The following is a 26646-nucleotide window of genomic DNA, read 5'->3' on the forward strand; positions in this document are numbered from 1 at the left end:
ACTATAAGTACTCAAAATCGGATTGTGTACTCGAAATAGGCAACCGGACCTGAACTTCTTTTAGTAAAACCCAAGTAGTTTTTACAATGCGAGTTTCGCCGGGAAAGCAAGCTAATCAGAAAGGATGGAAACCCAAATAGAAAGCAATAAAAGCAGTAATGATTTGAAGAACAATTTATACTACATACTACTACAAACTGTTCTATACCAAATTCTAACAGTGTGTCATTGCCTCATTGGGATGCAATGCTCGACTCGAACAAAAAAACGATCAGAGTACATTCTGGCCGATCGGTAAGCATTAACGAATCCAGTCCTCGATGTTTTGTTGCAAGTCGATATCAAAGGACCAATATAAGACTGGAACGTAGATTTTACTCCGAGAAACTACTTAAAGAGTACAGACCTTGAATAGGTACATAAAATAGTGGCCAAGCCTACATCATCATAATTGAGCAAAGTAAAGCGAGAATGTTTAGAGTAGAGACGCTACGAAATAAAAAATTCCGTACTGTATCTTCGTCCAGAATATTCTACACCATGATTTCGTCTTGTCCATCGTGTATTCTTATAGGTTTGATCTGATCCTCTTCTCTTAATCTCAGTCGATTTTCACGGAAGAATATATCTTGCGAACAAACCAGAAGCAAGCATAGAAGCCGATTGTCCCAGTCAGGACAAAGAAAGCATATGAAACAATTACCATATCCGAAGTAAAGGATGCCTGAAACCAGCTTAGTGATCTCCAATTTGGTAAAGAAGTAGAAAACCGAGTAAAGGAAAAAGTAAAGAGCAGAGGAACCAGCAGTCAAGTAAGATCTCCACCACCAACGATAGTCTTCACTGCACAACTGGAAGTAGCAAAGTACGATTGTTATCTCAGCACAAGTGATTATTAGAATAACGAACACTATGAAGAGGAAGCCGAAGATGTAATAGAACTGGTTTAGCCATATCGATGTCAAGATGAAGAAGAGCTCAATAAAAACAGCCCCAAACGGAAGAATGCCTCCGATGAGTATTGAGAAGACTGGTTTCATATACCATGCCTGCCGGCTATCTGCCTCGGAATTTTGTTGGTCTTCACAGGGTCTTCAATGGCTGGCTTTTTGAAACCTAAGTAACTGCCGACAAAGACCAAGGGAACTGATATACCGAACCATAAGCAAACAAGAGCAAACATTGTACCAAATGGCACTGCACCAGAAGATTGCTCTCCCCAAATTAGTGCATTCAGCACAAAGAATATGGCAACAGGATACCCGGAAACATAAATGCGTTTTCAAAGTAATTCTCTTCACTCTGTGCCCTTGAACATTTTGTATAGACGAGCCGAAGAGTAACCGGCAATATTCCCATGAAAACCCACAAGAGAACCATAGCAGTCATGAGCCCTCCACGATTGGAAGGATAAAAACCCAGCAACGCAAATATCATTGTCACGAGACATTGCAAAATCTGGACACCTGTGCCAACGTAAACACAGAGTAAACCGTAATTGATTGGAGGCCTAAAGACATCCCCATGGACAAGTTTCCATCCCGTTTCTTCCTGAGCCTCATCTTGGGTTTCAAGATTATAGTTTGCAATATCTTTGAACAATGTTCTCATCATGATCATGGCCACCATGCCAGATAAGAAGAGACAATCATCAACGAGTTTATGATGGAAAACAGTGGATCTGATCATCATTCATCAGAAGGTATGTGTCCCACGAGAAGCCCATTTGATATCACTCTCCTGAAGAAAAACCATAAATTAACCTATGCATTAGGATATGCAGCGGGAAAAATGATGACAAATGAGAACGGGAAGGCCTAAGTACCTTGAAAGTTACATCATATGTAAAAACAACTTCCTTGCCTACGTCAACTTCTTGCGGAACAGTGCTACCTTGAAATAGATTTTTGGTGTCCTTATTGCATGTTGTTACCTGGGGATTCTTCTCATCCATTCCTTGTATTCATGATTAATACTGTTTACAAGAGACGACGGATGAGTCATTTGATAAAAATAGAAAATAACCATGATCCTAAAAGCGTTAGTTTCTAATGTTGCATGGTGAAGGCAAATTCATTAAATTTCACACCCTTTTGAGTAGCATATTTCAATGAACAATTAAATTTGCTATGTTAGAATCAAATTGAAGAGGATTGCATAGAAACAACTCTTAATGACTAAGTTAATCAAATCCACAAAACCTAATTAAATGCTAAAACAAAGCAAATGAACAAAAGGAAGTAAAAAGGAATTGATAGAAAACCTGTTTGGAGTAACCTCAAATCCAACAATTCGAGCAGCATCGGTCTCAGTATCCCTGTGAAACATAACCCTGAAGCTCAAGTGATTGTTGATAAAATACTTCTCCTCCTTGCTCTGCAATGACAATGAACGGCTAGAAAAGATAAAACACATAAATCTTTGAAAGCAATACTATCTTCCAGAGCATCATACCCCAGCATAATTCCCTTTGAACCCACACGGAAACCATGTTCATATGTTGTTGACTGACTCCATCTCTCCTTTGTCTAAGTACCGCAACCGGAAGGTTGTCGAGAATCCTGTGCATCAACTCCATATATTTAGTATAACATGCACATATATAATACGAGCAGTAAAAGAAGTGAAAACAATCATTAAAATAAGGCTAAGAATTACATAAAACATCTCCAAAAAGAAAAAGGAACAAGAAAATATGAATCCTAGGCATCACATTTAGTACTTACATATTAACTCGATATCATCATCAATTTTTTCCTTGAAATTCTTTGCAGATTTGGCATCAAGTTTTTTTCGACAGACTACTTTGCAAGGCTGATCCTCCCTCATTTCAAACTAAAGAAAAAAATGATAAACATGAAATGAGATTGAAGATAAAATCATAAACTTTTAACATAATTCCCTTTGAACCCAACACGGAAACCATGTTCATATGTTGTTGACTGACTCCCATCTCTCCTTTGTCTAAGTACTGCAACCGGAAGGTTGTCGAGAATCCTGTGCATCAACTCCATATAATATAGTATAAACATTCACCATAATAATACGAGCAGTAAAAGAAGTGAAAACAATCATTAAAGAAATAAAGGCTAAAAATTACATAAAACATCTCCAAAAAGAAAAAGGAACAAGAAAATATGAATCCTAGGCATCACATTTAGTACTTACATATTAACTCGATATTCATCATCAATTTTTTCCTTGAAATTCTTTGCAGATTTGGCATCAAGTTTTTTTCGACAGGCTACTTTGCAAGGCTGATCCTCCCTCATTTCAAACTAAAGAAAAAAAATGATAAACATGAAATGTGATTGAAGATATAATCTATAGAACTTTTAATAGAAAACCACTTGTCACCGACAGCATATAAATACAAAAGGTACAGATGCTTACAGTGTAGACAGAATTCTCTATACGGTCACCACGTAACACCTCCCCTAAATTTTCAGCATTGTTCAGAATCTTGGGTGGTTTACAGTAGTTCAAGTAGTAATAGTCATATGGAAGTTGAGTCTTTGTAGATGACAATTTGTTCACTTTTACATAAAGGGGATCACCCTGTTCAGAATCAGAAAAAGGACAATCTAAGACTTAATACAAATACAATCATACAAATAATAACAATAAAGGAGATAAAAGCCATGACAAAAAAGATCTTGAACAAAATTCAGAATCAGAATAATATCATCTGAATATTCTCTCCACCAATCCCTTGCCTTCAAAATTAGGAAACGGAAAAATATTTTCAAGAAAAGTAACATGTGCCCTTGAGGACCCTAAAGAGAAATGCAAAACAGCATTGCATACTTACCAACATCAGATCATACAAACAAATAGCCCGGGTGCCACATAAAATTAACACCGAGTATGCTTTTATGATTTTAACTCTATAGTCAATGATCTCTTGAAACTTGGAAAATTATTGTATTATCTTCATAGTTTTGGATGTTCATTGAATTTAAGGAAATAAATTGCAAGAAACACATCCTTAATTTCAGAAGATTTTAAGAAACAGAAAAAGTAAGATGCTGAGAAAGAATGAAGTAGCCTTAATTTCTTCACACCGATGATCATTAGAGAGTAGCTGAGAGCTCTATCATCCCTCAAACACCAAAAGCCCCCAGGATCGAAGGGCTAAGTTATAAGCTTTATTAAAAATTAACCATGCATAACAGTAAAGATACTATGAGCCTAAAACTAGATCACTTCAAGGATCAGCAAACAGGTGTTTGCTATTCACATTACACCATAATCAGTAAACACGGTCCTTCTGGAATTAAACATCTTTGCAAGTCAAATATGATGATTCAACGAGCATAAATAATTAACTCAGACAGGTCAGCTTGTGGTTACATTCCATTCTTTAAAAGCTTGCACCAAAGAACATTACAAATTCCAGCTGCCGGTTACAATTTGAACTTTCTATCAATTGTTGAGCAAAATATGAATATCCCAGCGTTAAGTTTCAAAAACAGCATTAATATTCAAGTACCCGTGTCTGACATGCTGCATGGGTAGGTATGACCTCCAAACATGGACTGACACCTGAAATTTTTAAATTTTCATATAATTTAATTATTTTCTTTATATTTTTTATTGACGATCTAACTTTGCCACCTAAAATTTTATAATTTCGTACCTTAAATTTACAATATAAGTTACTAAATATAAAGTTCCTCCTGACATAAAATCATGTGCCGTGTCTTCAAAATCCATCAAATACATGAAAACTAGAAAAATCAGACTATGCCCGTGTCGGACTTACCATATTCAACTTAACAAATCCGAGTCCGAATAACATAGGTAGAAAATGTTGTAAGCTTACAGCATACTAGTACACCATTCAGAACCAAATCCAAACAAGCAACGCAATCACCATTAAAACGAAACTAAAATCAAATCCATTTAAAAAAAAAAAGAATGAAACCCCAAAAGGAGAAAGAACACAACTACAGATCTAAAGAGAAACGAATACACCTACACATCGATCAACACTTAAACCCTAGATCCAAGTCCAATATCCCATAAAAAAACAAAAATTCACCCATGAATCATCACTAACATTAAAGATAAAACACAAAAAAAGAAAAACCCAGAGCGAGATAGAGGAAAAAAGTACCCTTTGAAAATCACGAGGGGCTACACCCGGAGGTAGAAGGAATGAGCAGTGCATAGCAGCAGCAGAAAAGTGAAGAACAGAGTCTTCTTCTTTGTACCCATTTCTCTTCTGCAACAGATAGATTGAAAGAGAAATCCTAGAAGAGAGTTGACAGATTTTGGGATAGACAATATATGTGACACAAACACGGTTAATTGCATTAGAGGTCCTCCTACAATTGATCTTTGAACTTTAAAACATTCAAATTAGGTGACCAAATTTAAAAAATTGTTGGATTATCTAAACGAAATAAAGTAATAGTTGGGACACAAAAAGTGTAGTTTACCCTAAATATAATCCATGAACACTGGGTCGGGTCTTAGTCAACGATCCAGTGAAGTGGTGAACGGTGCCGCTTCTCCAAAATATTAAATCTTTCGGAAATCAATCCACCATGGATAAACTCAGGGAAAATGAAGAGAAGTTCAATGGAAATCGAAGGAGCATATGGTTCAAAATTGGCGCTAAAACCAGGCTTGAAGACCATATTCGGAAGAGGTTTAGGATTCAACAACGGTGACCGGACCGTCTCTCGCCGTCACGTTGAACTCGAGCTCGAAACTCCGGTCGATAAAACCGGCGGGACCCAAATGATCCCATGGTTTCATTTGAAGTTATTGGAAAGAACCCGGTTTGGGTACGGAGCAGAACGAACGGAGAGATTAAGGTTTATAAAAGTTCCGATAAAGGTCAGCTGGAAAATGGCGATTGGTTCTGCGTTTCGGGTCGGATTCCTGTTTGGTTTGTAGTGAAGAAAATTGAAGAAAATGAAAAACAAGAAGAAGATAGAGATTTGGGGAGTGGGAGTGGAGCAGAGAGTGTTGATGTTGAACATATCGATCCAGTTAAAGGTACAATTTGCTTCTTACTTATTATTTTTGTTAGATTGAATTTTTTTTTGGTTACTCTGAAAATGAAAATCCTGGAAAAATTAACCAATTACTTACACTACTTTTAACTGATTTGAACTTTATTCATTTTTAGTCTGATAGTGAATCAGTAAATGCTGATTTTCGTTTTCTTGTAATTTGTAATTATGAGTTTGAAGTGCTAAGAATCTCTCTTATTTCTGAAATTTGTTAGATTAAATTTGTGTTTGGTTGCTGAGAAGTGGGAAATCCACTAAATTAATCTATTAGCTAATTTTATTCTTATCTGATTTGTAGCATTATGATTTGAAAGTTTCAATTTGTAGTTGATTAATGAATTGGAGAATGCAGAATTCGGTTTTCTTGTGATTGGGCATGAGTTTGATCAATACCCTAATCAAAGGATCCCTAATATAAAGAACTGGGACTGGTTTCTGGAGGAACGTGTAAAGGGTAGCGATCATGAAGATGACGAGGATGAAGCTTTCGATGGAAGGAGGAAAAGTCAGGGAGAAAGAGAAAGGAAGGAGAAAACGCTGATGATGACTGGACTGGTGAGAGCGAGGGCGATATCGAGGAGGTTGCATTGACAGGAAAAAAGTCCGGAGAGGGAATTATTCTACAAGATCAAAGGACCGTGATAAGTCAAAAAAGGATGGTGGAAAAAGGAAAATTATGCGCCAACAAAATCGGTTGCTGCAGGGGAAGAAGGTGGTGTTGACGACGATGATGAAACGCTTGGTGGATTTATCGTGGAGGATGATGATGCGGAGGTGGAAGAAGAAAGCGAATTGGATGATCATATATCTTTAGTAGTTAGTTAACCTGTTTTAGCTAGCATGACGTCGAAGTTTGATATACTAATTATATTAATTATACATTAAATATATTTTTTTCTAAAAAGTTAGATAATGTAATAATTAAAAATATTTTTATGAATTTTTATTTAATATTTATAATTTAATATTAAAGTTTAACTGTTGAGAAAAAAACATATATCACATGATATTGGTGAAATGTGCATCCAAGTAATTTATATTCCTTCATCAAATATTGTAATCTACATTCCTGCTAAACAGACAAAACAAGGTAATATAACATTCCCATGACAATGTTATATTCCAGTAATCTTATTCCTCCCACAACTTTAACAAAAAAATGCTACTATTTAGAAAAGAGTATTCCCTAGTAATAATTCTTTCTGTGAACCAAACACGGAAATACAATTCCGAAAGATTATTCCTCTTGATAATGATCTTTTTCTTGAACCAAACGGCCCCTAAGATGTAAGGTGTAGTACTGGTATCATATTGAGGTTTAACGTTCTTCTTTAATTAAGAATATTGATATTAACTTTTTTAAAAAGAAATCATTAATTTTATTCAAAATAGAAAACGGCCAAATGATAAAAAACGTGTCAGAAGACAAAAAACATATCATACATGCAGACTTGAAAATAAAAAACAAGAGAAAATAAAAAGACAATAAAGAATACCGACGGTCGACAATCAACATTAAAGTTGATGTCGCTGTCGATCAACAAAGATCAACAAAGACAAAAGAAGAAGAGATAATTAATACAAAGAAGATAATTTTTTACTATCATGACACCTTCAATGTGTTTGGTAATTTATAGATCTGAATTAATTATCAATTAGTATTTTAATAAATAAGAAATCAAGTCTTTTAAAATTCGAATTCAATATTATATTAGACTGAAATGATCACTTAGGAATCTATTTTAAGTTATTTGTTTCAAACGCATATATTTCTTTGTGAAACCACCCAAAAGATACGCAACAGAAATCTGTGATGGACCCTTTTTTCATATAAAATCATACGTTTTATCTCCATTTTGTTCCCTCCCACGTAACAGAGGACAAACCAAAACAAAATCTCTAGAAAACCATCCTGCCGACATCGCCTCCGATATTAAACCATGACGGAAGATTGCGCGGCGTGTAAATACCAACATCGGCGGTGCACTGCCGGCTGCATTTTCGCCCCCTATTTCCCCCACGACCGCGAACAACAGTTCGAAAATGTGCGTAAATATTTCCCAATACACAAAGTTGCGCAGACCATTATAAACCTAGATCGTTCCAAGGTAGATATCGCAATGCGAAACATCATCGTTCAATCCGATATGCGAGCCAAAGACCCTGTCGGTGGTTGTTATCGGATCATACAAGAACTCGAACGTGAAATAGAGTGTAAGCAAGCTGAACTTGACCTTGTTTATAATACAATCGTCATTTGCCGAGCACAGGGAGATGGTGGTTTTCAAATGCAAAAATCAGCTGCTGGTGATCATTGTTAGATAACTTAAGAAAAATGATCGGATCGAATTTGAGTTCGAGTTTAAAACTGAAAAGTGTGTCGTGTTTGAAACAATATCCACTTTTCCAAATCTCTTCTTTTTCTTCCTCATTTCTGGATTGTACGCCAGTTTTTGACCTGTATGCATGCAAAAGAGTATATTTTCTTATCTATATATTTGGACTGTAACCTGCTCTTCGGTATTCAAGATTTAAATTTTTGGATGTTTCGAGTTATTTTATTCTCGTATTTGAGTCGTTTCGTGTTAAAACTAAGGGTAAAATATATAAATGGTCCCTGACTATAAGATATTATTTTGTTGAGTCATCAACTATTAAAAGTTATAAAATGATTTCTCGATGATAGAGTGTTGCTTTGTTGAGTCCCTTGACTATTGAAATATATATATAAAAAATTAACGCTCATTTGAGCTGAACGTTAACATGCCGACTGAGATATGATAGTCGTTTGAGATTATAAGATCATGTTTTATCTTATCTCAGACAGCAGGTTAAAATCCAGTTCAGATCGTAGTCAATTCTTTAATGGAAAAAGACGAGTTCGGAACATATGAATAGTCGGGTTATCATTTTGTAATTTTTAATAGTCGGGGGACTCAACAAAATAACACCTTATAGTCGAAAGACCATTTTGTAACTTTTAATAGCCAAGAAATTTAATAAAATAATATTTTATAATCATGGATCATTTCGTAACTTTTAATAATTGAGAAATTTATTGTTACGAAACCGATTTTCAAGTTTGGATTGAATTGATAGGTCCAATGGGGATGCATTGAAATAATACAGTGAAAGAATAATGACTAAATTGCATGTATCCTATGTCAAATAATACGAATATAGACTATAGTATAAATGTACGGATATTTAAAAACTACATGATATGAATGATTAACGTGTTTTAGCTTGTATAAATTATTGAATTATAAAACTATGTAATTTGAGGAGTAATTATAAACAATAGTTTCATTATAAATGTCATCGTCCTATTAAGTCTAGTCGAATTAAAATTTTTTGAGTCATTCGAATGAACGAGTCTTATTTTTAAAAATTATTTGAAATTTTCTTCGGCTCGAATTATTCGATTTTTTTAATTTAATTGTAAATATTTATAATATTATGATGCTATTTAATTTTAATTTAAATGATTCTTTATAATCATATACAACACATATATATATATTTCATATTATTTTCATATATAATATACATATATCATTTGGGAGTTGAAAGATTTGATTCAAACTTAAAAATCAATCCAATAATTACTAAAAATTTTGAGATATTCAAGTTCTACTTTATAACTCGACTCAGATTTAAAAAAATTTCGAGTCAAGTTTTGCCGACCCCTAGTTCCTTATACAGATTATTACATGAAGTTCTCAATTTTTTAAAAGTGCGAGTTTCGCCGGGGAAAGCAAGCTAGTCAGAAAGGATGGAAACCCAAATAGAAAGCAAATAGAAAGCAGTAATGATTTGAAGAACAATTTATACTACATACTACTACAAACTGTTCTATACCAAATTCCAACAGTGTGTCATTGCCTCATTGGGATGCAATGCTCGACTCGAACAAAGAAACGATCAGAGTACACTCAGGCCGATCGCTAAGCATTAACGAATCCAGTCCTTGATGTTTTGTTGCAAGTCGATATCAAAGGACCAATATAAGACTGGATCGTAGATTTTACTCCTACGAGAAACTACTTAAAGAGTACAGTCCTTGAATAGCGTACATAAAATAGCAGGCCAAGCCTACATCATAATTGAGCAAAGTAAAGAATGTTTAGAGTAGAGACGATACGAAATAAAAAATTCCGTACCGTATCTTCGTCCAGAAATATTCTACACCATGATTTCGTCTTGTCCTTCGTGTATTCTTATAGGTCTGATGTCTGATCCTCTTTCTACATTCTCAATCTCAGTCGATTTTCACGGAAGAATATATCTTGCGAACAAACCAGAAGCAAGCATAGAAGCCGATTGTCCCAGTCAGGACAAAGAAAGCATATGAAACAATTACCATGTATCCGAAGTAAAGGATGCCTGAAACCAGCTTAGTGATCTCCAATTTGGTAAAGAAGTAGAAAACCGAGTAAAGGAAAAGGTAAAGAGCAGAGGAACCAGCAGTCAAGTAAGATCTCCACCACCAACGATAGTCTTCACTGCACAACTGGAAGTAGCAAAGCACGATTGTTATCTCAGCACAAGTGATTATTAGAATAACGAACACTATGAAAAGGAAGCCGAAGATGTAATAGAACTGGTTTAGCCATATCGATGTCAAGATGAAGAAGAGCTCAATAAAAACAGCCCCAAACGGAAGAATGCCTCCGATGAGTATTGAGAAGACTGGTTTCATATACCATGCCTGCTCGGCTATCTGCCTCGGAATTTTGTTGGTCTTCACAGGGTCTTCAATGGCTGGCTTTTTGAAACCTAAGTAACTGCCGACAAAGACCAAGGGAACTGATATACCGAACCATAAGCAAACAAGAGCAAACATTGTACCAAATGGCACTGCACCAGAAGATTGCTCTCCCCAAATTAGTGCATTCAGCACAAAGAATATGGCAAACAGGATACCCGGAAACATAAATGCTGTTTTCAAAGTAATTCTCTTCCACTCTGTGCCCTTGAACATTTTGTATAGACGAGCCGAAGAGTAACCGGCAAATATTCCCATGAAAACCCACAAGAGAACCATAGCAGTCATGAGCCCTCCACGATTAGAAGGAGATAAAAAGCCCAGCAACGCAAATATCATTGTCACGAGAGACATTGCAAAAATCTGGACACCTGTGCCAACGTAAACACAGAGTAAACCGTAATTGATTGGAGGCCTAAAGACATCCCCATGGACAAGTTTCCATCCCGTTTCTTCCTGAGCCTCATCTTGGGTTTCCAACTGATTATAGTTTGCAATATCTTTGTACAATGTTCTCATCATGATCATGGCCACCATGCCAGATAAGAAGAGAACAATCATCAACGAGTTTATGATGGAAAACCAGTGGATCTGATCATCATTCATCAGAAGGTATGTGTCCCAACGAGAAGCCCATTTGATATCACTCTCCTGAAGAAAAACCATAAATTAATCTATGCATTAGGATATGCAGCGGGAAAAATTATGACAAGAATGAGAACGGAAAAGCCTAAGTACCTTGAAAGTTACATCATATGTAAAAACAACTTCCTTGCCTACGTCAACTTCTTGCGGAACAGTGCTACCTTGAAATAGATTTTGGTGTCCTTATTGCATGTTGTTACCTGGGGATTCTTCTCATCCCATTCCTTGTATTCATGATTAATACTGTTTACAAGAGACGACGGATGAGTCATTTGATAAAAAATAGAAAATAACCATGATCCTAAAAGCGTTAGTTTCTAATGTTGCACGGTGAAGGCAAATTTCATTAAAATTTCACTCATTTTGAGTAGCATATTCAATGAACAATTAAATTTGCTATGTTAGAATCAAATTGAAGAGGATTGCATTGAAACAACTCTTAATGACTAAGTTATAATCAAATCCACAAAACCTAATTAAATGCTAAAACAAATGCAAATGAACAAAAAGGAAGTAAAAAGGAATTGATAGAAAACCTGTTTGGAGTAACCTCAAATCCAACAATTCGAGCAGCATCGGTCTCAGTATCCCTGTGAAACATAACCCTGAAGCTCAAGTGATTGTTGATAAAATACTTCTCCTCCTTGCTCTGCAATGACAAATGAACGGCTAAGAAAAGATAAGAAACACATAAATCTTTGAAAGCAACACTATCTTCCCAGAGCATCATACCCCAGCATAATTCCCTTTGAACCCAACACGGAAACCATGTTCATATGTTGTTGACTGACTCCCATCTCTCCTTTGTCTAAGTACTGCAACCGGAAGGTTGTCGAGAATCCTGTGCATCAACTCCATATAATATAGTATAAACATTCACCATATAATAATACGAGCAGTAAAAGAAGTGAAAACAATCATTAAAGAAATAAAGGCTAAAAATTACATAAAACATCTCCAAAAAGAAAAAGGAACAAGAAAATATGAATCCTAGGCATCACATTTAGTACTTACATATTAACTCGATATTCATCATCAATTTTTTCCTTGAAATTCTTTGCAGATTTGGCATCAAGTTTTTTTCGACAGGCTACTTTGCAAGGCTGATCCTCCCTCATTTCAAACTAAAGAAAAAAAATGATAAACATGAAATGTGATTGAAGATATAATCTATAGAACTTTTAATAGAAAACCACTTGTCACCGACAGCATATAAATACAAAAGGTACAGATGCTTACAGTGTAGACAGAATTCTCTATACGGTCACCACGTAACACCTCCCCTAAATTTTCAGCATTGTTCAGAATCTTGGGTGGTTTACAGTAGTTCAAGTAGTAATAGTCATATGGAAGTTGAGTCTTTGTAGATGACAATTTGTTCACTTTTACATAAAGGGGATCACCCTGTTCAGAATCAGAAAAAGGACAATCTAAGACTTAATACAAATACAATCATACAAATAATAACAATAAAGGAGATAAAAGCCATGACAAAAAGATCTTGAACAAAATTCAGAATCAGAATAATATCATCTGAATATTCTCTCCACCAATCCCTTGCCTTCAAATTAGGAAACGGAAAAATATTTTCAAGAAAGTAACATGTGCCCTTGAGGACCCTAAAGAGAAATGCAAAACAGCATTGCATACTTACCAACATCAGATCATACAAACAAATAGCCCGGGTGCCACATAAAAATTAACACCGAGTATGCTTTTATGATTTTAACTCTATAGTCAATGATCTCTTGAAACTTGGAAATTATTGTATTATCTTCATAGTTTTGGATGTTCATTGAATTTAAGGAAATAAATTGCAAGAAACACATCCTTAATTTCAGAAGATTTTAAGAAACAGAAAAAGTAAGATGCTGAGAAAGAATGAAGTAGCCTTAATTTCTTCACACCGATGATCATTAGAGAGTAGCTGAGAGCTCTATCATCCCTCAAACCACACCAAAAGCCCCCAGGGATCGAAGGGCTAAGTTATAAGCTTTATTAAAAATTAACCATGCATAACAGTAAAGATACTATGAGCCTAAAACTAGATCACTTCAAGGATCAGCAAACAGGTGTTTGCTATTCACATTACACCATAATCAGTAAACACGGTCCTTATTCTGGAATTAAACATCTTTGCAAGTCAAATATGATGATTCAACGAGCATAATAATTAACTCAGACAGGTCAGCTTGTGGTTACATTCCATTCTTTAAAAGCTTGCACCAAAGAACATTACAAATTCCAGCTGCCGGTTACAATTTGAACTTTCTATCAATTGTTGAGCAAAATATGAATATCCCAGCGTTAAGTTTCAAAAACAGCATTAATATTCCAATGGTAGTAGCAAACTCTGCTCCAACTCTTCATTTTTGTTCAAGTACCCGTGTCTGACATGCATGCATGGGTATAGGTATATGACCTCCAAACATGGACTGACACCTGAAATTTTTAAATTTTCATATAATTTAATTATTTTCTTTATATTTTTATTGACGATCTAACTTTGCCACCTAAAATTTTATAATTTCGTACCTTAAATTTACAATATAAGTTACTAAATATAAAGTTCCTCCTGACATAAAATCATGTGCCGTGTCTTCAAAAATCCATCAAATACATGAAAACTCTTAGAAAAATCAGACTATGCCCGTGTCGGACTTACCATATTCAACTTAACAAATCCGAGTCCGAATAACATAGGTAGAAAATGTTGTTAAGCTTACAGCAGTACTAGTACACCATTCAGAACCAAAATCCAAAACAAGCAACGCAATCACCATTAAAACGAAACTAAAATCAAAATCCATTTAAAAAAAAAAGAATGAAACCCCAAAAGGAGAAAGAACACAACTACAGATCTAAAAGAGAAACGAATACACCTACACATCAGATCAACACTTAAAACCCTAGATCCAAGTCCAATATCCCATAAAAAACAAAAATTCACCCATGAATCATCACTAACATTAAAGATAAAACACAAAAAAGAAAAACCCAGAGCGAGATAGAGGGAAAAAAGTACCCTTTGAAAATCACGAGGGGCTACACCCGGGAGGTAGAAGGAATGAGCAGTGCATAGCAGCAGCAGAAAAGTGAAGAACAGAGTCTTCTTCTTTGTACCCATTTCTCTTCTGCAACAGATAGATTGAAAGAGAAATCCTAGAAGAGAGTTGACAGATTTTGGGATAGACAATATATGTGACACAAACACGGTTAATTGCATTAGAGGTCCTCCTACAATTGATCTTTGAACTTTAAAACATTCAAATTAGGTGACCAAATTTAAAAAATTGTTGGATTATCTAAACGAAATAAAAGTAATAGTTGGGACACAAAAAGTGTAGTTTACCCTAAATATAATCCATGAACACTGGGTCGGGTCTTAGTCAACGATCCAGTGAAGTGGTGAACGGTGCCGCTTCTCCAAAATATTAAATCTTTCGGAAATCAATCCACCATGGATAAACTCAGGGAAAATGAAGAGAAGTTCAATGGAAATCGAAGGAGCATATGGTTCAAAATTGGCGCTAAAACCAGGCTTGAAGACCATATTCGGAAGAGGTTTAGGATTCAACAACGGTGACCGGACCGTCTCTCGCCGTCACGTTGAACTCGAGCTCGAAACTCCGGTCGATAAAACCGGCGGGACCCAAAATGATCCCATGGTTTCATTTGAAGTTATTGGAAAGAACCCGGTTTGGGTACGGAGCAGAACGAACGGAGAGATTAAGGTTTATAAAAGTTCCGATAAAGGTCAGCTGGAAAATGGCGATTGGTTCTGCGTTTCGGGTCGGATTCCTGTTTGGTTTGTAGTGAAGAAAATTGAAGAAAATGAAAAACAAGAAGAAGATAGAGATTTGGGGAGTGGGAGTGGAGCAGAGAGTGTTGATGTTGAACATATCGATCCAGTTAAAGGTACAATTTGCTTCTTACTTATTATATTTTGTTAGATTGAATTTTTTTTTGGTTACTCTGAAAATGAAAATCCTGGAAAAATTAACCAATTACTTACACTACTTTTAACTGATTTGAACTTTATTCATTTTTTAGTCTGATAGTGAATCAGTAAATGCTGATTTTCGTTTTCTTGTAATTTGTAATTATGAGTTTGAAGTGCTAAGAATCTCTTCTTATTTCTGAAATTTGTTAGATTAAATTTGTGTTTGGTTGCTGAGAAGTGGGAAATCCACTAAAATTAATCTATTAGCTAAATTTTATTCTTATCTGATTTGTAGCATTATGATTTGAAAGTTTCAATTTGTAGTTGATTAATGAATTGGAGAATGCAGAATTCGGTTTTCTTGTGATTGGGCATGAGTTTGATCAATACCCTAATCAAAGGATCCCTAATATAAAGAACTGGGACTGGTTTCTGGAGGAACGTGTAAAGGGTAGCGATCATGAAGATGACGAGGATGAAGCTTTCGATGGAAGGAGGAAAAGTCAGGGGAGAAAGAGAAAGGAAGGAGAAAACGCTGATGATGACTGGACTGGTGAGAGCGAGGGCGATATCGAGGAGGTTGCATTGACAGGAAGAAAAGTCCGGAGAGGGAATTATTCTACAAGATCAAAGGACCGTGATAAGTCAAAAAAGGATGGTGGAAAAAGGAGAAATTATGCGCCAACAAAATCGGTTGCTGCAGGGGAAGAAGGTGGTGTTGACGACGATGATGAAACGCTTGGTGGATTTATCGTGGAGGATGATGATGCGGAGGTGGAAGAAGAAAGCGAATTGGATGAAGAAGAGGAAGACGATTTTGATGATGAAGAGGAGGACAATGAAGATGACAACTAGTAACATGGTAAGCATATATCTTTCGTAGTTAGTTAACCTGTTTTAGCTAGCATGACGTCGAAGTTTGATATACTAATTATATTAATTATACATTAAATATATTTTTTTCTAAAAAGTTAGATAATGTAATAATTAAAAATATTTTTATGAATTTTTATTTAAATATTTATAATTTAATATTAAAGTTTAACTTGTTGAGAAAAAAACATATATCACATGATAATTTGGTGAAATGTGCATCCAAGTAATTTTATATTCCTTCAATCAAATATTGTAATCTTACATTCCTGCTAAACAGACAAAACAAGGTAATATAACATTCCCATGACAATGTTATATTCCAGTAATCTTATTCCTCCCACAACTTTAACAAAAAAATGCTACTATTTAGAAAAGAGTATTCCCTAGTAATAATTCTTTCTGTGAACCAAACACGGAAATACAATTCCGAAAGATTATTCCTCTTGATAATGATCTTTTTCTTGAACCAAACGGCCCCTAAGATGTAAGGTGTAGTACTGGTATCATATTGAGGTTTAACGTTCTTCTTTAATTAAGAATATTGATATTAACTTTTTTAAAAAGAAATCATTAATTTTATTCAAAATAGAAAACGGCCAAATGATAAAAAAACGTGTCAGAAGACAAAAAAACATATCATACATGCAGACTTGAAAATAAAAAAACAAGAGAAAATAAAAAGACAATAAAGAATACCGACGGTCGACAATCAACATTAAAGTTGATGTCGCTGTCGATCAACAAAGATCAACAAAGACAAAAAGAAGAAGAGATAATTAATATACAAAGAAGATAATTTTTTACTATCATGACACCTTCAATGTGTTTGGTAATTTATAGATCTGAATTAATTATCAATTAGTATTTTAATAAATAAGAAATCAAGTCTTTTAAAATTCGAATTCAAATATTATAATTAGACTGAAATGATCACTTAGGAATCTATTTTAAGTTATTTGTTTCAAACGCATATATTTCTTTGTGAAACCACCCAAAAGATACGCAACAGAAATCTGTGATGGACCCTTTTTTCATATAAAATCATACGTTTTATCTCCATTTTGTTCCCTCCCACGTAACAGAGGACAAACCAAAACAAAATCTCTAGAAAACCATCCTGCCGACATCGCCTCCGATATTAAACCATGACGGAAGATTGCGCGGCGTGTAAATACCAACATCGGCGGTGCACTGCCGGCTGCATTTTCGCCCCCTATTTCCCCCACGACCGCGAACAACAGTTCGAAAATGTGCGTAAATATTTCCCAATACACAAAGTTGCGCAGACCATTATAAACCTAGATCGTTCCAAGGTAGATATCGCAATGCGAAACATCATCGTTCAATCCGATATGCGAGCCAAAGACCCTGTCGGTGGTTGTTATCGGATCATACAAGAACTCGAACGTGAAATAGAGTGTAAGCAAGCTGAACTTGACCTTGTTTATAATACAATCGTCATTTGCCGAGCACAGGGAGATGGTGGTTTTCAAATGCAAAAATCAGCTGCTGGTGATCATTGTTAGATAACTTAAGAAAAAATGATCGGATCGAATTTGAGTTCGAGTTTAAAACTGAAAAGTGTGTCGTGTTTGAAACAATATCCACTTTTCCAAATCTCTTCTTTTTCTTCCTCATTTCTGGATTGTACGCCAGTTTTTGACCTGTATGCATGCAAAAGAGTATATTTTCTTATCTATATATTTGGACTGTAACCTGCTCTTCGGTATTCAAGATTTAAATTTTTGGATGTTTCGAGTTATTTTATTCTCGTATTTGAGTCGTTTCGTGTTAAAACTAAGGGTAAAATATATAAATGGTCCCTGACTATAAGATATTATTTTGTTGAGTCATCAACTATTAAAAGTTATAAAATGATTTCTCGATGATAGAGTGTTGCTTTGTTGAGTCCCTTGACTATTGAAATATATATATAAAAAAATTAACGCTCATTTGAGCTGAACGTTAACATGCCGACTGAGATATGATAGTCGTTTGAGATTATAAGATCATGTTTTATCTTATCTCAGACAGCAGGTTAAAATCCAGTTCAGATCGTAGTCAATTCTTTAATGGAAAAAGACGAGTTCGGAACATATGAATAGTCGGGTTATCATTTTGTAATTTTTAATAGTCGGGGGACTCAACAAAATAACACCTTATAGTCGAAAGACCATTTTGTAACTTTTAATAGCCAAGAAATTTAATAAAATAATATTTTATAATCATGGATCATTTCGTAACTTTTAATAATTGAGAAATTTATTGTTACGAAACCGATTTTCAAGTTTGGATTGAATTGATAGGTCCAATGGGGATGCATTGAAATAATACAGTGAAAGAATAATGACTAAATTGCATGTATCCTATGTCAAATAATACGAATATAGACTATATAGTATAAATGTACGGATATTTAAAAACTACATGATATGAATGATTAACGTGTTTTAGCTTGTATAAATTATTGAATTATAAAAACTATGTAATTTGAGGAGTAATTATAAACAATAGTTTCATTATAAATGTCATCGTCCTATTAAGTCTAGTCGAATTAAAATTTTTTGAGTCATTCGAATGAACGAGTCTTATTTTTTAAAAATTATTTGAAATTTTCTTCGGCTCGAATTATTCGATTTTTTTAATTTAATTGTAAATATTTATAATATTATGATGCTATTTAATTTTAATTTAAATGATTCTTTATAATCATATACAACACATATATATATATTTCATATTATTTTCATATATATATACATATATCATTTGGGAGTTGAAAGATTTGATTCAAACTTAAAAATCAATCCAATAATTACTAAAAATTTTGAGATATTCAAGTTCTACTTTATAACTCGACTCAGATTTAAAAAATTTCGAGTCAAGTTTTGCCGACCCCTAGTTCCTTATACAGATTATTACATGAAGTTCTCAATTTTTTAAAAGTGCGAGTTTCGCCGGGGAAAGCAAGCTAGTCAGAAAGGATGGAAACCCAAATAGAAAGCAAATAGAAAGCAGTAATGATTTGAAGAACAATTTATACTACATACTACTACAAACTGTTCTATACCAAATTCCAACAGTGTGTCATTGCCTCATTGGGATGCAATGCTCGACTCGAACAAAGAAACGATCAGAGTACACTCAGGCCGATCGCTAAGCATTAACGAATCCAGTCCTTGATGTTTTGTTGCAAGTCGATATCAAAGGACCAATATAAGACTGGATCGTAGATTTTACTCCTACGAGAAACTACTTAAAGAGTACAGTCCTTGAATAGCGTACATAAAATAGCAGGCCAAGCCTACATCATAATTGAGCAAAGTAAAGAATGTTTAGAGTAGAGACGATACGAAATAAAAAATTCCGTACCGTATCTTCGTCCAGAAATATTCTACACCATGATTTCGTCTTGTCCTTCGTGTATTCTTATAGGTCTGATGTCTGATCCTCTTTCTACATTCTCAATCTCAGTCGATTTTCACGGAAGAATATATCTTGCGAACAAACCAGAAGCAAGCATAGAAGCCGATTGTCCCAGTCAGGACAAAGAAAGCATATGAAACAATTACCATGTATCCGAAGTAAAGGATGCCTGAAACCAGCTTAGTGATCTCCAATTTGGTAAAGAAGTAGAAAACCGAGTAAAGGAAAAGGTAAAGAGCAGAGGAACCAGCAGTCAAGTAAGATCTCCACCACCAACGATAGTCTTCACTGCACAACTGGAAGTAGCAAAGCACGATTGTTATCTCAGCACAAGTGATTATTAGAATAACGAACACTATGAAAAGGAAGCCGAAGATGTAATAGAACTGGTTTAGCCATATCGATGTCAAGATGAAGAAGAGCTCAATAAAAACAGCCCCAAACGGAAGAATGCCTCCGATGAGTATTGAGAAGACTGGTTTCATATACCATGCCTGCTCGGCTATCTGCCTCGGAATTTTGTTGGTCTTCACAGGGTCTTCAATGGCTGGCTTTTTGAAACCTAAGTAACTGCCGACAAAGACCAAGGGAACTGATATACCGAACCATAAGCAAACAAGAGCAAACATTGTACCAAATGGCACTGCACCAGAAGATTGCTCTCCCCAAATTAGTGCATTCAGCACAAAGAATATGGCAAACAGGATACCCGGAAACATAAATGCTGTTTTCAAAGTAATTCTCTTCCACTCTGTGCCCTTGAACATTTTGTATAGACGAGCCGAAGAGTAACCGGCAAATATTCCCATGAAAACCCACAAGAGAACCATAGCAGTCATGAGCCCTCCACGATTAGAAGGAGATAAAAAGCCCAGCAACGCAAATATCATTGTCACGAGAGACATTGCAAAAATCTGGACACCTGTGCCAACGTAAACACAGAGTAAACCGTAATTGATTGGAGGCCTAAAGACATCCCCATGGACAAGTTTCCATCCCGTTTCTTCCTGAGCCTCATCTTGGGTTTCCAACTGATTATAGTTTGCAATATCTTTGTACAATGTTCTCATCATGATCATGGCCACCATGCCAGATAAGAAGAGAACAATCATCAACGAGTTTATGATGGAAAACCAGTGGATCTGATCATCATTCATCAGAAGGTATGTGTCCCAACGAGAAGCCCATTTGATATCACTCTCCTGAAGAAAAAACCATAAATTAATCTATGCATTAGGATATGCAGCGGGAAAAATTATGACAAGAATGAGAACGGAAAAGCCTAAGTACCTTGAAAGTTACATCATATGTAAAAACAACTTCCTTGCCTACGTCAACTTCTTGCGGAACAGTGCTACCTTGAAATAGATTTTTGGTGTCCTTATTGCATGTTGTTACCTGGGGATTCTTCTCATCCCATTCCTTGTATTCATGATTAATACTGTTTACAAGAGACGACGGATGAGTCATTTGATAAAAAATAGAAAATAACCATGATCCTAAAAGCGTTAGTTTCTAATGTTGCACGGTGAAGGCAAATTTCATTAAAATTTCACTCATTTTGAGTAGCATATTTCAATGAACAATTAAATTTGCTATGTTAGAATCAAATTGAAGAGGATTGCATTGAAACAACTCTTAATGACTAAGTTATAATCAAATCCACAAAACCTAATTAAATGCTAAAACAAATGCAAATGAACAAAAAGGAAGTAAAAAGGAATTGATAGAAAACCTGTTTGGAGTAACCTCAAATCCAACAATTCGAGCAGCATCGGTCTCAGTATCCCTGTGAAACATAACCCTGAAGCTCAAGTGATTGTTGATAAAATACTTCTCCTCCTTGCTCTGCAATGACAAATGAACGGCTAAGAAAAGATAAGAAACACATAAATCTTTGAAAGCAACACTATCTTCCCAGAGCATCATACCCCAGCATAATTCCCTTTGAACCCAACACGGAAACCATGTTCATATGTTGTTGACTGACTCCCATCTCTCCTTTGTCTAAGTACTGCAACCGGAAGGTTGTCGAGAATCCTGTGCATCAACTCCATATAATATAGTATAAACATTCACCATATAATAATACGAGCAGTAAAAGAAGTGAAAACAATCATTAAAGAAATAAAGGCTAAAAATTACATAAAACATCTCCAAAAAGAAAAAGGAACAAGAAAATATGAATCCTAGGCATCACATTTAGTACTTACATATTAACTCGATATTCATCATCAATTTTTTCCTTGAAATTCTTTGCAGATTTGGCATCAAGTTTTTTTCGACAGGCTACTTTGCAAGGCTGATCCTCCCTCATTTCAAACTAAAGAAAAAAATGATAAACATGAAATGTGATTGAAGATATAATCTATAGAACTTTTAATAGAAAACCACTTGTCACCGACAGCATATAAATACAAAAGGTACAGATGCTTACAGTGTAGACAGAATTCTCTATACGGTCACCACGTAACACCTCCCCTAAATTTTCAGCATTGTTCAGAATCTTGGGTGGTTTACAGTAGTTCAAGTAGTAATAGTCATATGGAAGTTGAGTCTTTGTAGATGACAATTTGTTCACTTTTACATAAAGGGGATCACCCTGTTCAGAATCAGAAAAAGGACAATCTAAGACTTAATACAAATACAATCATACAAATAATAACAATAAAGGAGATAAAAGCCATGACAAAAAAGATCTTGAACAAAATTCAGAATCAGAATAATATCATCTGAATATTCTCTCCACCAATCCCTTGCCTTCAAAATTAGGAAACGGAAAAATATTTTCAAGAAAAGTAACATGTGCCCTTGAGGACCCTAAAGAGAAATGCAAAACAGCATTGCATACTTACCAACATCAGATCATACAAACAAATAGCCCGGGTGCCACATAAAAATTAACACCGAGTATGCTTTTATGATTTTAACTCTATAGTCAATGATCTCTTGAAACTTGGAAAATTATTGTATTATCTTCATAGTTTTGGATGTTCATTGAATTTAAGGAAATAAATTGCAAGAAACACATCCTTAATTTCAGAAGATTTTAAGAAACAGAAAAAGTAAGATGCTGAGAAAGAATGAAGTAGCCTTAATTTCTTCACACCGATGATCATTAGAGAGTAGCTGAGAGCTCTATCATCCCTCAAACCACACCAAAAGCCCCCAGGGATCGAAGGGCTAAGTTATAAGCTTTATTAAAAATTAACCATGCATAACAGTAAAGATACTATGAGCCTAAAACTAGATCACTTCAAGGATCAGCAAACAGGTGTTTGCTATTCACATTACACCATAATCAGTAAACACGGTCCTTATTCTGGAATTAAACATCTTTGCAAGTCAAATATGATGATTCAACGAGCATAATAATTAACTCAGACAGGTCAGCTTGTGGTTACATTCCATTCTTTAAAAGCTTGCACCAAAGAACATTACAAATTCCAGCTGCCGGTTACAATTTGAACTTTCTATCAATTGTTGAGCAAAATATGAATATCCCAGCGTTAAGTTTCAAAAACAGCATTAATATTCCAATGGTAGTAGCAAACTCTGCTCCAACTCTTCATTTTTGTTCAAGTACCCGTGTCTGACATGCATGCATGGGTATAGGTATATGACCTCCAAACATGGACTGACACCTGAAATTTTTAAATTTTCATATAATTTAATTATTTTCTTTATATTTTTTATTGACGATCTAACTTTGCCACCTAAAATTTTATAATTTCGTACCTTAAATTTACAATATAAGTTACTAAATATAAAGTTCCTCCTGACATAAAATCATGTGCCGTGTCTTCAAAAATCCATCAAATACATGAAAACTCTTAGAAAAATCAGACTATGCCCGTGTCGGACTTACCATATTCAACTTAACAAATCCGAGTCCGAATAACATAGGTAGAAAATGTTGTTAAGCTTACAGCAGTACTAGTACACCATTCAGAACCAAAATCCAAAACAAGCAACGCAATCACCATTAAAACGAAACTAAAATCAAAATCCATTTAAAAAAAAAAGAATGAAACCCCAAAAGGAGAAAGAACACAACTACAGATCTAAAAGAGAAACGAATACACCTACACATCAGATCAACACTTAAAACCCTAGATCCAAGTCCAATATCCCATAAAAAAACAAAAATTCACCCATGAATCATCACTAACATTAAAGATAAAACACAAAAAAAGAAAAACCCAGAGCGAGATAGAGGGAAAAAAGTACCCTTTGAAAATCACGAGGGGCTACACCCGGGAGGTAGAAGGAATGAGCAGTGCATAGCAGCAGCAGAAAAGTGAAGAACAGAGTCTTCTTCTTTGTACCCATTTCTCTTCTGCAACAGATAGATTGAAAGAGAAATCCTAGAAGAGAGTTGACAGATTTTGGGATAGACAATATATGTGACACAAACACGGTTAATTGCATTAGAGGTCCTCCTACAATTGATCTTTGAACTTTAAAACATTCAAATTAGGTGACCAAATTTAAAAAATTGTTGGATTATCTAAACGAAATAAAAGTAATAGTTGGGACACAAAAAGTGTAGTTTACCCTAAATATAATCCATGAACACTGGGTCGGGTCTTAGTCAACGATCCAGTGAAGTGGTGAACGGTGCCGCTTCTCCAAAATATTAAATCTTTCGGAAATCAATCCACCATGGATAAACTCAGGGAAAATGAAGAGAAGTTCAATGGAAATCGAAGGAGCATATGGTTCAAAATTGGCGCTAAAACCAGGCTTGAAGACCATATTCGGAAGAGGTTTAGGATTCAACAACGGTGACCGGACCGTCTCTCGCCGTCACGTTGAACTCGAGCTCGAAACTCCGGTCGATAAAACCGGCGGGACCCAAAATGATCCCATGGTTTCATTTGAAGTTATTGGAAAGAACCCGGTTTGGGTACGGAGCAGAACGAACGGAGAGATTAAGGTTTATAAAAGTTCCGATAAAGGTCAGCTGGAAAATGGCGATTGGTTCTGCGTTTCGGGTCGGATTCCTGTTTGGTTTGTAGTGAAGAAAATTGAAGAAAATGAAAAACAAGAAGAAGATAGAGATTTGGGGAGTGGGAGTGGAGCAGAGAGTGTTGATGTTGAACATATCGATCCAGTTAAAGGTACAATTTGCTTCTTACTTATTATATTTGTTAGATTGAATTTTTTTTTGGTTACTCTGAAAATGAAAATCCTGGAAAAATTAACCAATTACTTACACTACTTTTAACTGATTTGAACTTTATTCATTTTTTAGTCTGATAGTGAATCAGTAAATGCTGATTTTCGTTTTCTTGTAATTTGTAATTATGAGTTTGAAGTGCTAAGAATCTCTTCTTATTTCTGAAATTTGTTAGATTAAATTTGTGTTTGGTTGCTGAGAAGTGGGAAATCCACTAAAATTAATCTATTAGCTAAATTTTATTCTTATCTGATTTGTAGCATTATGATTTGAAAGTTTCAATTTGTAGTTGATTAATGAATTGGAGAATGCAGAATTCGGTTTTCTTGTGATTGGGCATGAGTTTGATCAATACCCTAATCAAAGGATCCCTAATATAAAGAACTGGGACTGGTTTCTGGAGGAACGTGTAAAGGGTAGCGATCATGAAGATGACGAGGATGAAGCTTTCGATGGAAGGAGGAAAAGTCAGGGGAGAAAGAGAAAGGAAGGAGAAAACGCTGATGATGACTGGACTGGTGAGAGCGAGGGCGATATCGAGGAGGTTGCATTGACAGGAAGAAAAGTCCGGAGAGGGAATTATTCTACAAGATCAAAGGACCGTGATAAGTCAAAAAAGGATGGTGGAAAAAGGAGAAATTATGCGCCAACAAAATCGGTTGCTGCAGGGGAAGAAGGTGGTGTTGACGACGATGATGAAACGCTTGGTGGATTTATCGTGGAGGATGATGATGCGGAGGTGGAAGAAGAAAGCGAATTGGATGAAGAAGAGGAAGACGATTTTGATGATGAAGAGGAGGACAATGAAGATGACAACTAGTAACATGGTAAGCATATATCTTTCGTAGTTAGTTAACCTGTTTTAGCTAGCATGACGTCGAAGCTAGAGAGCTTGTTTCTGTACATGTACTGAACTGCTGAAGGTAATTTGTAAATGGTCCTAATCAAGCGAGTTTAATTAGCTTAATCTTTATCTTTAATTGAGCTTGAGCTTTAAATGTGAAGTTCAATTGACCCGAGCCAAGTATCAAGACTCAGTTCTTGAATGGAGTTTGAACTCTTGAGCTCGGGTCAACTCGATTACAACCATAGGATTTGGTGGGAAATGGTATTGTTGTATAATGTGATAGGTTGTAAAATATGGTGGTTGTTTTTATATCGTGAATGGTCGAAAACTGGAAATTTCAAGATGTGAATTTAATGTTTGCACTTTGCACAGCAATTTATGTTGTACTTGTAGGAGTTTTTCGATTGTTTGCTTGAATGCTGATTTGTTCATCTAACAGTATGGTGCTGCTGGAACTCGAATTTAAATTTTCTCGAGGGTTTTATTTTTTTATCTTTCGGTGATGAAGCAATAACATACTGTACATATTCACTGCTTATGTAACTACTTCGGGCATGGTTGTGTATATATGTATGCTAAATTAGCCTTTTCGGATATAGATTTTCAATAGTATTCTAAATCCCGTCTGTGTAGTGTTCATTTGCAATGATATTCTGAAACTGTACTTGTATAATTCGTTTCTCGACATAGCAGTTCTTACATGAATTTTGTCCAATGTTACATGATTCGATATTGCAGGCGACGACTACTACTACAGGCCGGATTTAACAAAAGCTGCCCTTGCAAGGTTAAACCTGTTTAGCTTTTGTAGTTAACCTGTAATTAGCATGACATTTATCTAGAGAGCTTGTTTCCGAACATATGCTGAAACTGTAATTGTACTCGGCTTGTATTTTCTGTCGTGATTTTATCTATTTCTTACAGTTCAACTAA

General features: G+C 35.2%; 5 protein-coding genes and 3 pseudogenes across 6 annotated transcripts; 5 read left to right on the plus strand and 3 right to left on the minus strand.

Annotated features, from left to right (window-relative positions):
* Nucleotides 1-599: 599 nt before the first annotated feature.
* LOC120146776 lies at nucleotides 600-5280 on the minus strand (annotated as a pseudogene).
* Nucleotides 5281-5538: 258 nt separating this feature from the next.
* On the plus strand, nucleotides 5539-6632 carry LOC120146734 (annotated as a pseudogene).
* A 1334-nt stretch (nucleotides 6633-7966) lies between these two features.
* On the plus strand, nucleotides 7967-8347 carry LOC120146875 (LOB domain-containing protein 22-like). Its single transcript, XM_039160354.1, has one exon. The coding sequence runs from the start codon at nucleotides 7967-7969 to the stop codon at nucleotides 8345-8347; it is 381 nt and encodes a 126-aa protein (XP_039016285.1).
* A 1610-nt stretch (nucleotides 8348-9957) lies between these two features.
* LOC120146832 lies at nucleotides 9958-14620 on the minus strand (annotated as a pseudogene).
* A 265-nt stretch (nucleotides 14621-14885) lies between these two features.
* LOC120146772 (sarcoplasmic reticulum histidine-rich calcium-binding protein-like) lies at nucleotides 14886-16279 on the plus strand. Its single transcript, XM_039160270.1, has 2 exons — nucleotides 14886-15357; nucleotides 15732-16279. Exons 1-2 carry the CDS (start codon nucleotides 14919-14921, stop codon nucleotides 16235-16237), a joined length of 945 nt encoding a protein of 314 aa, XP_039016201.1. The 5' UTR covers nucleotides 14886-14918; the 3' UTR covers nucleotides 16238-16279.
* A 1124-nt stretch (nucleotides 16280-17403) lies between these two features.
* On the plus strand, nucleotides 17404-17784 carry LOC120146876 (LOB domain-containing protein 22-like). The gene has a single exon (XM_039160355.1). It carries the CDS (start codon nucleotides 17404-17406, stop codon nucleotides 17782-17784), a length of 381 nt encoding a protein of 126 aa, XP_039016286.1.
* A 1614-nt stretch (nucleotides 17785-19398) lies between these two features.
* On the minus strand, nucleotides 19399-24069 carry LOC120146815 (transmembrane 9 superfamily member 7). The gene is made up of 7 exons (XM_039160305.1): nucleotides 23915-24069; nucleotides 22122-22286; nucleotides 21898-22007; nucleotides 21616-21724; nucleotides 21420-21532; nucleotides 20975-21125; nucleotides 19399-20886 (listed from the first exon to the last, which is right to left on the minus strand). Exons 1-7 carry the CDS (start codon nucleotides 24014-24016, stop codon nucleotides 19729-19731), a joined length of 1908 nt encoding a protein of 635 aa, XP_039016236.1. The 5' UTR covers nucleotides 24017-24069; the 3' UTR covers nucleotides 19399-19728.
* A 266-nt stretch (nucleotides 24070-24335) lies between these two features.
* LOC120146757 (sarcoplasmic reticulum histidine-rich calcium-binding protein-like) lies at nucleotides 24336-26646 on the plus strand. Of its 2 annotated transcripts, none has more exons than XM_039160252.1 (3): nucleotides 24336-24807; nucleotides 25181-25693; nucleotides 26452-26646. In XM_039160252.1, the coding sequence occupies exons 1-2, from the start codon at nucleotides 24369-24371 to the stop codon at nucleotides 25684-25686; spliced, it is 945 nt and encodes a 314-aa protein (XP_039016183.1). In that variant the 5' UTR covers nucleotides 24336-24368; the 3' UTR covers nucleotides 25687-25693; nucleotides 26452-26646. The 2 variants fall into 2 exon arrangements, with proteins under 2 accessions (XP_039016183.1, XP_039016182.1); XM_039160251.1 differs by lacking the exon at nucleotides 26452-26646 and adding an exon at nucleotides 25823-26065 and having other exon boundaries at nucleotides 25181-25726.

The sequence above is a fragment of the Hibiscus syriacus genome, unplaced genomic scaffold (genome assembly GCF_006381635.1).
Source record: "Hibiscus syriacus cultivar Baekdansim isolate YM2019G1 unplaced genomic scaffold, ASM638163v2 tig00110931_pilon, whole genome shotgun sequence".
NCBI lineage: Eukaryota > Viridiplantae > Streptophyta > Magnoliopsida > Malvales > Malvaceae > Hibiscus > Hibiscus syriacus.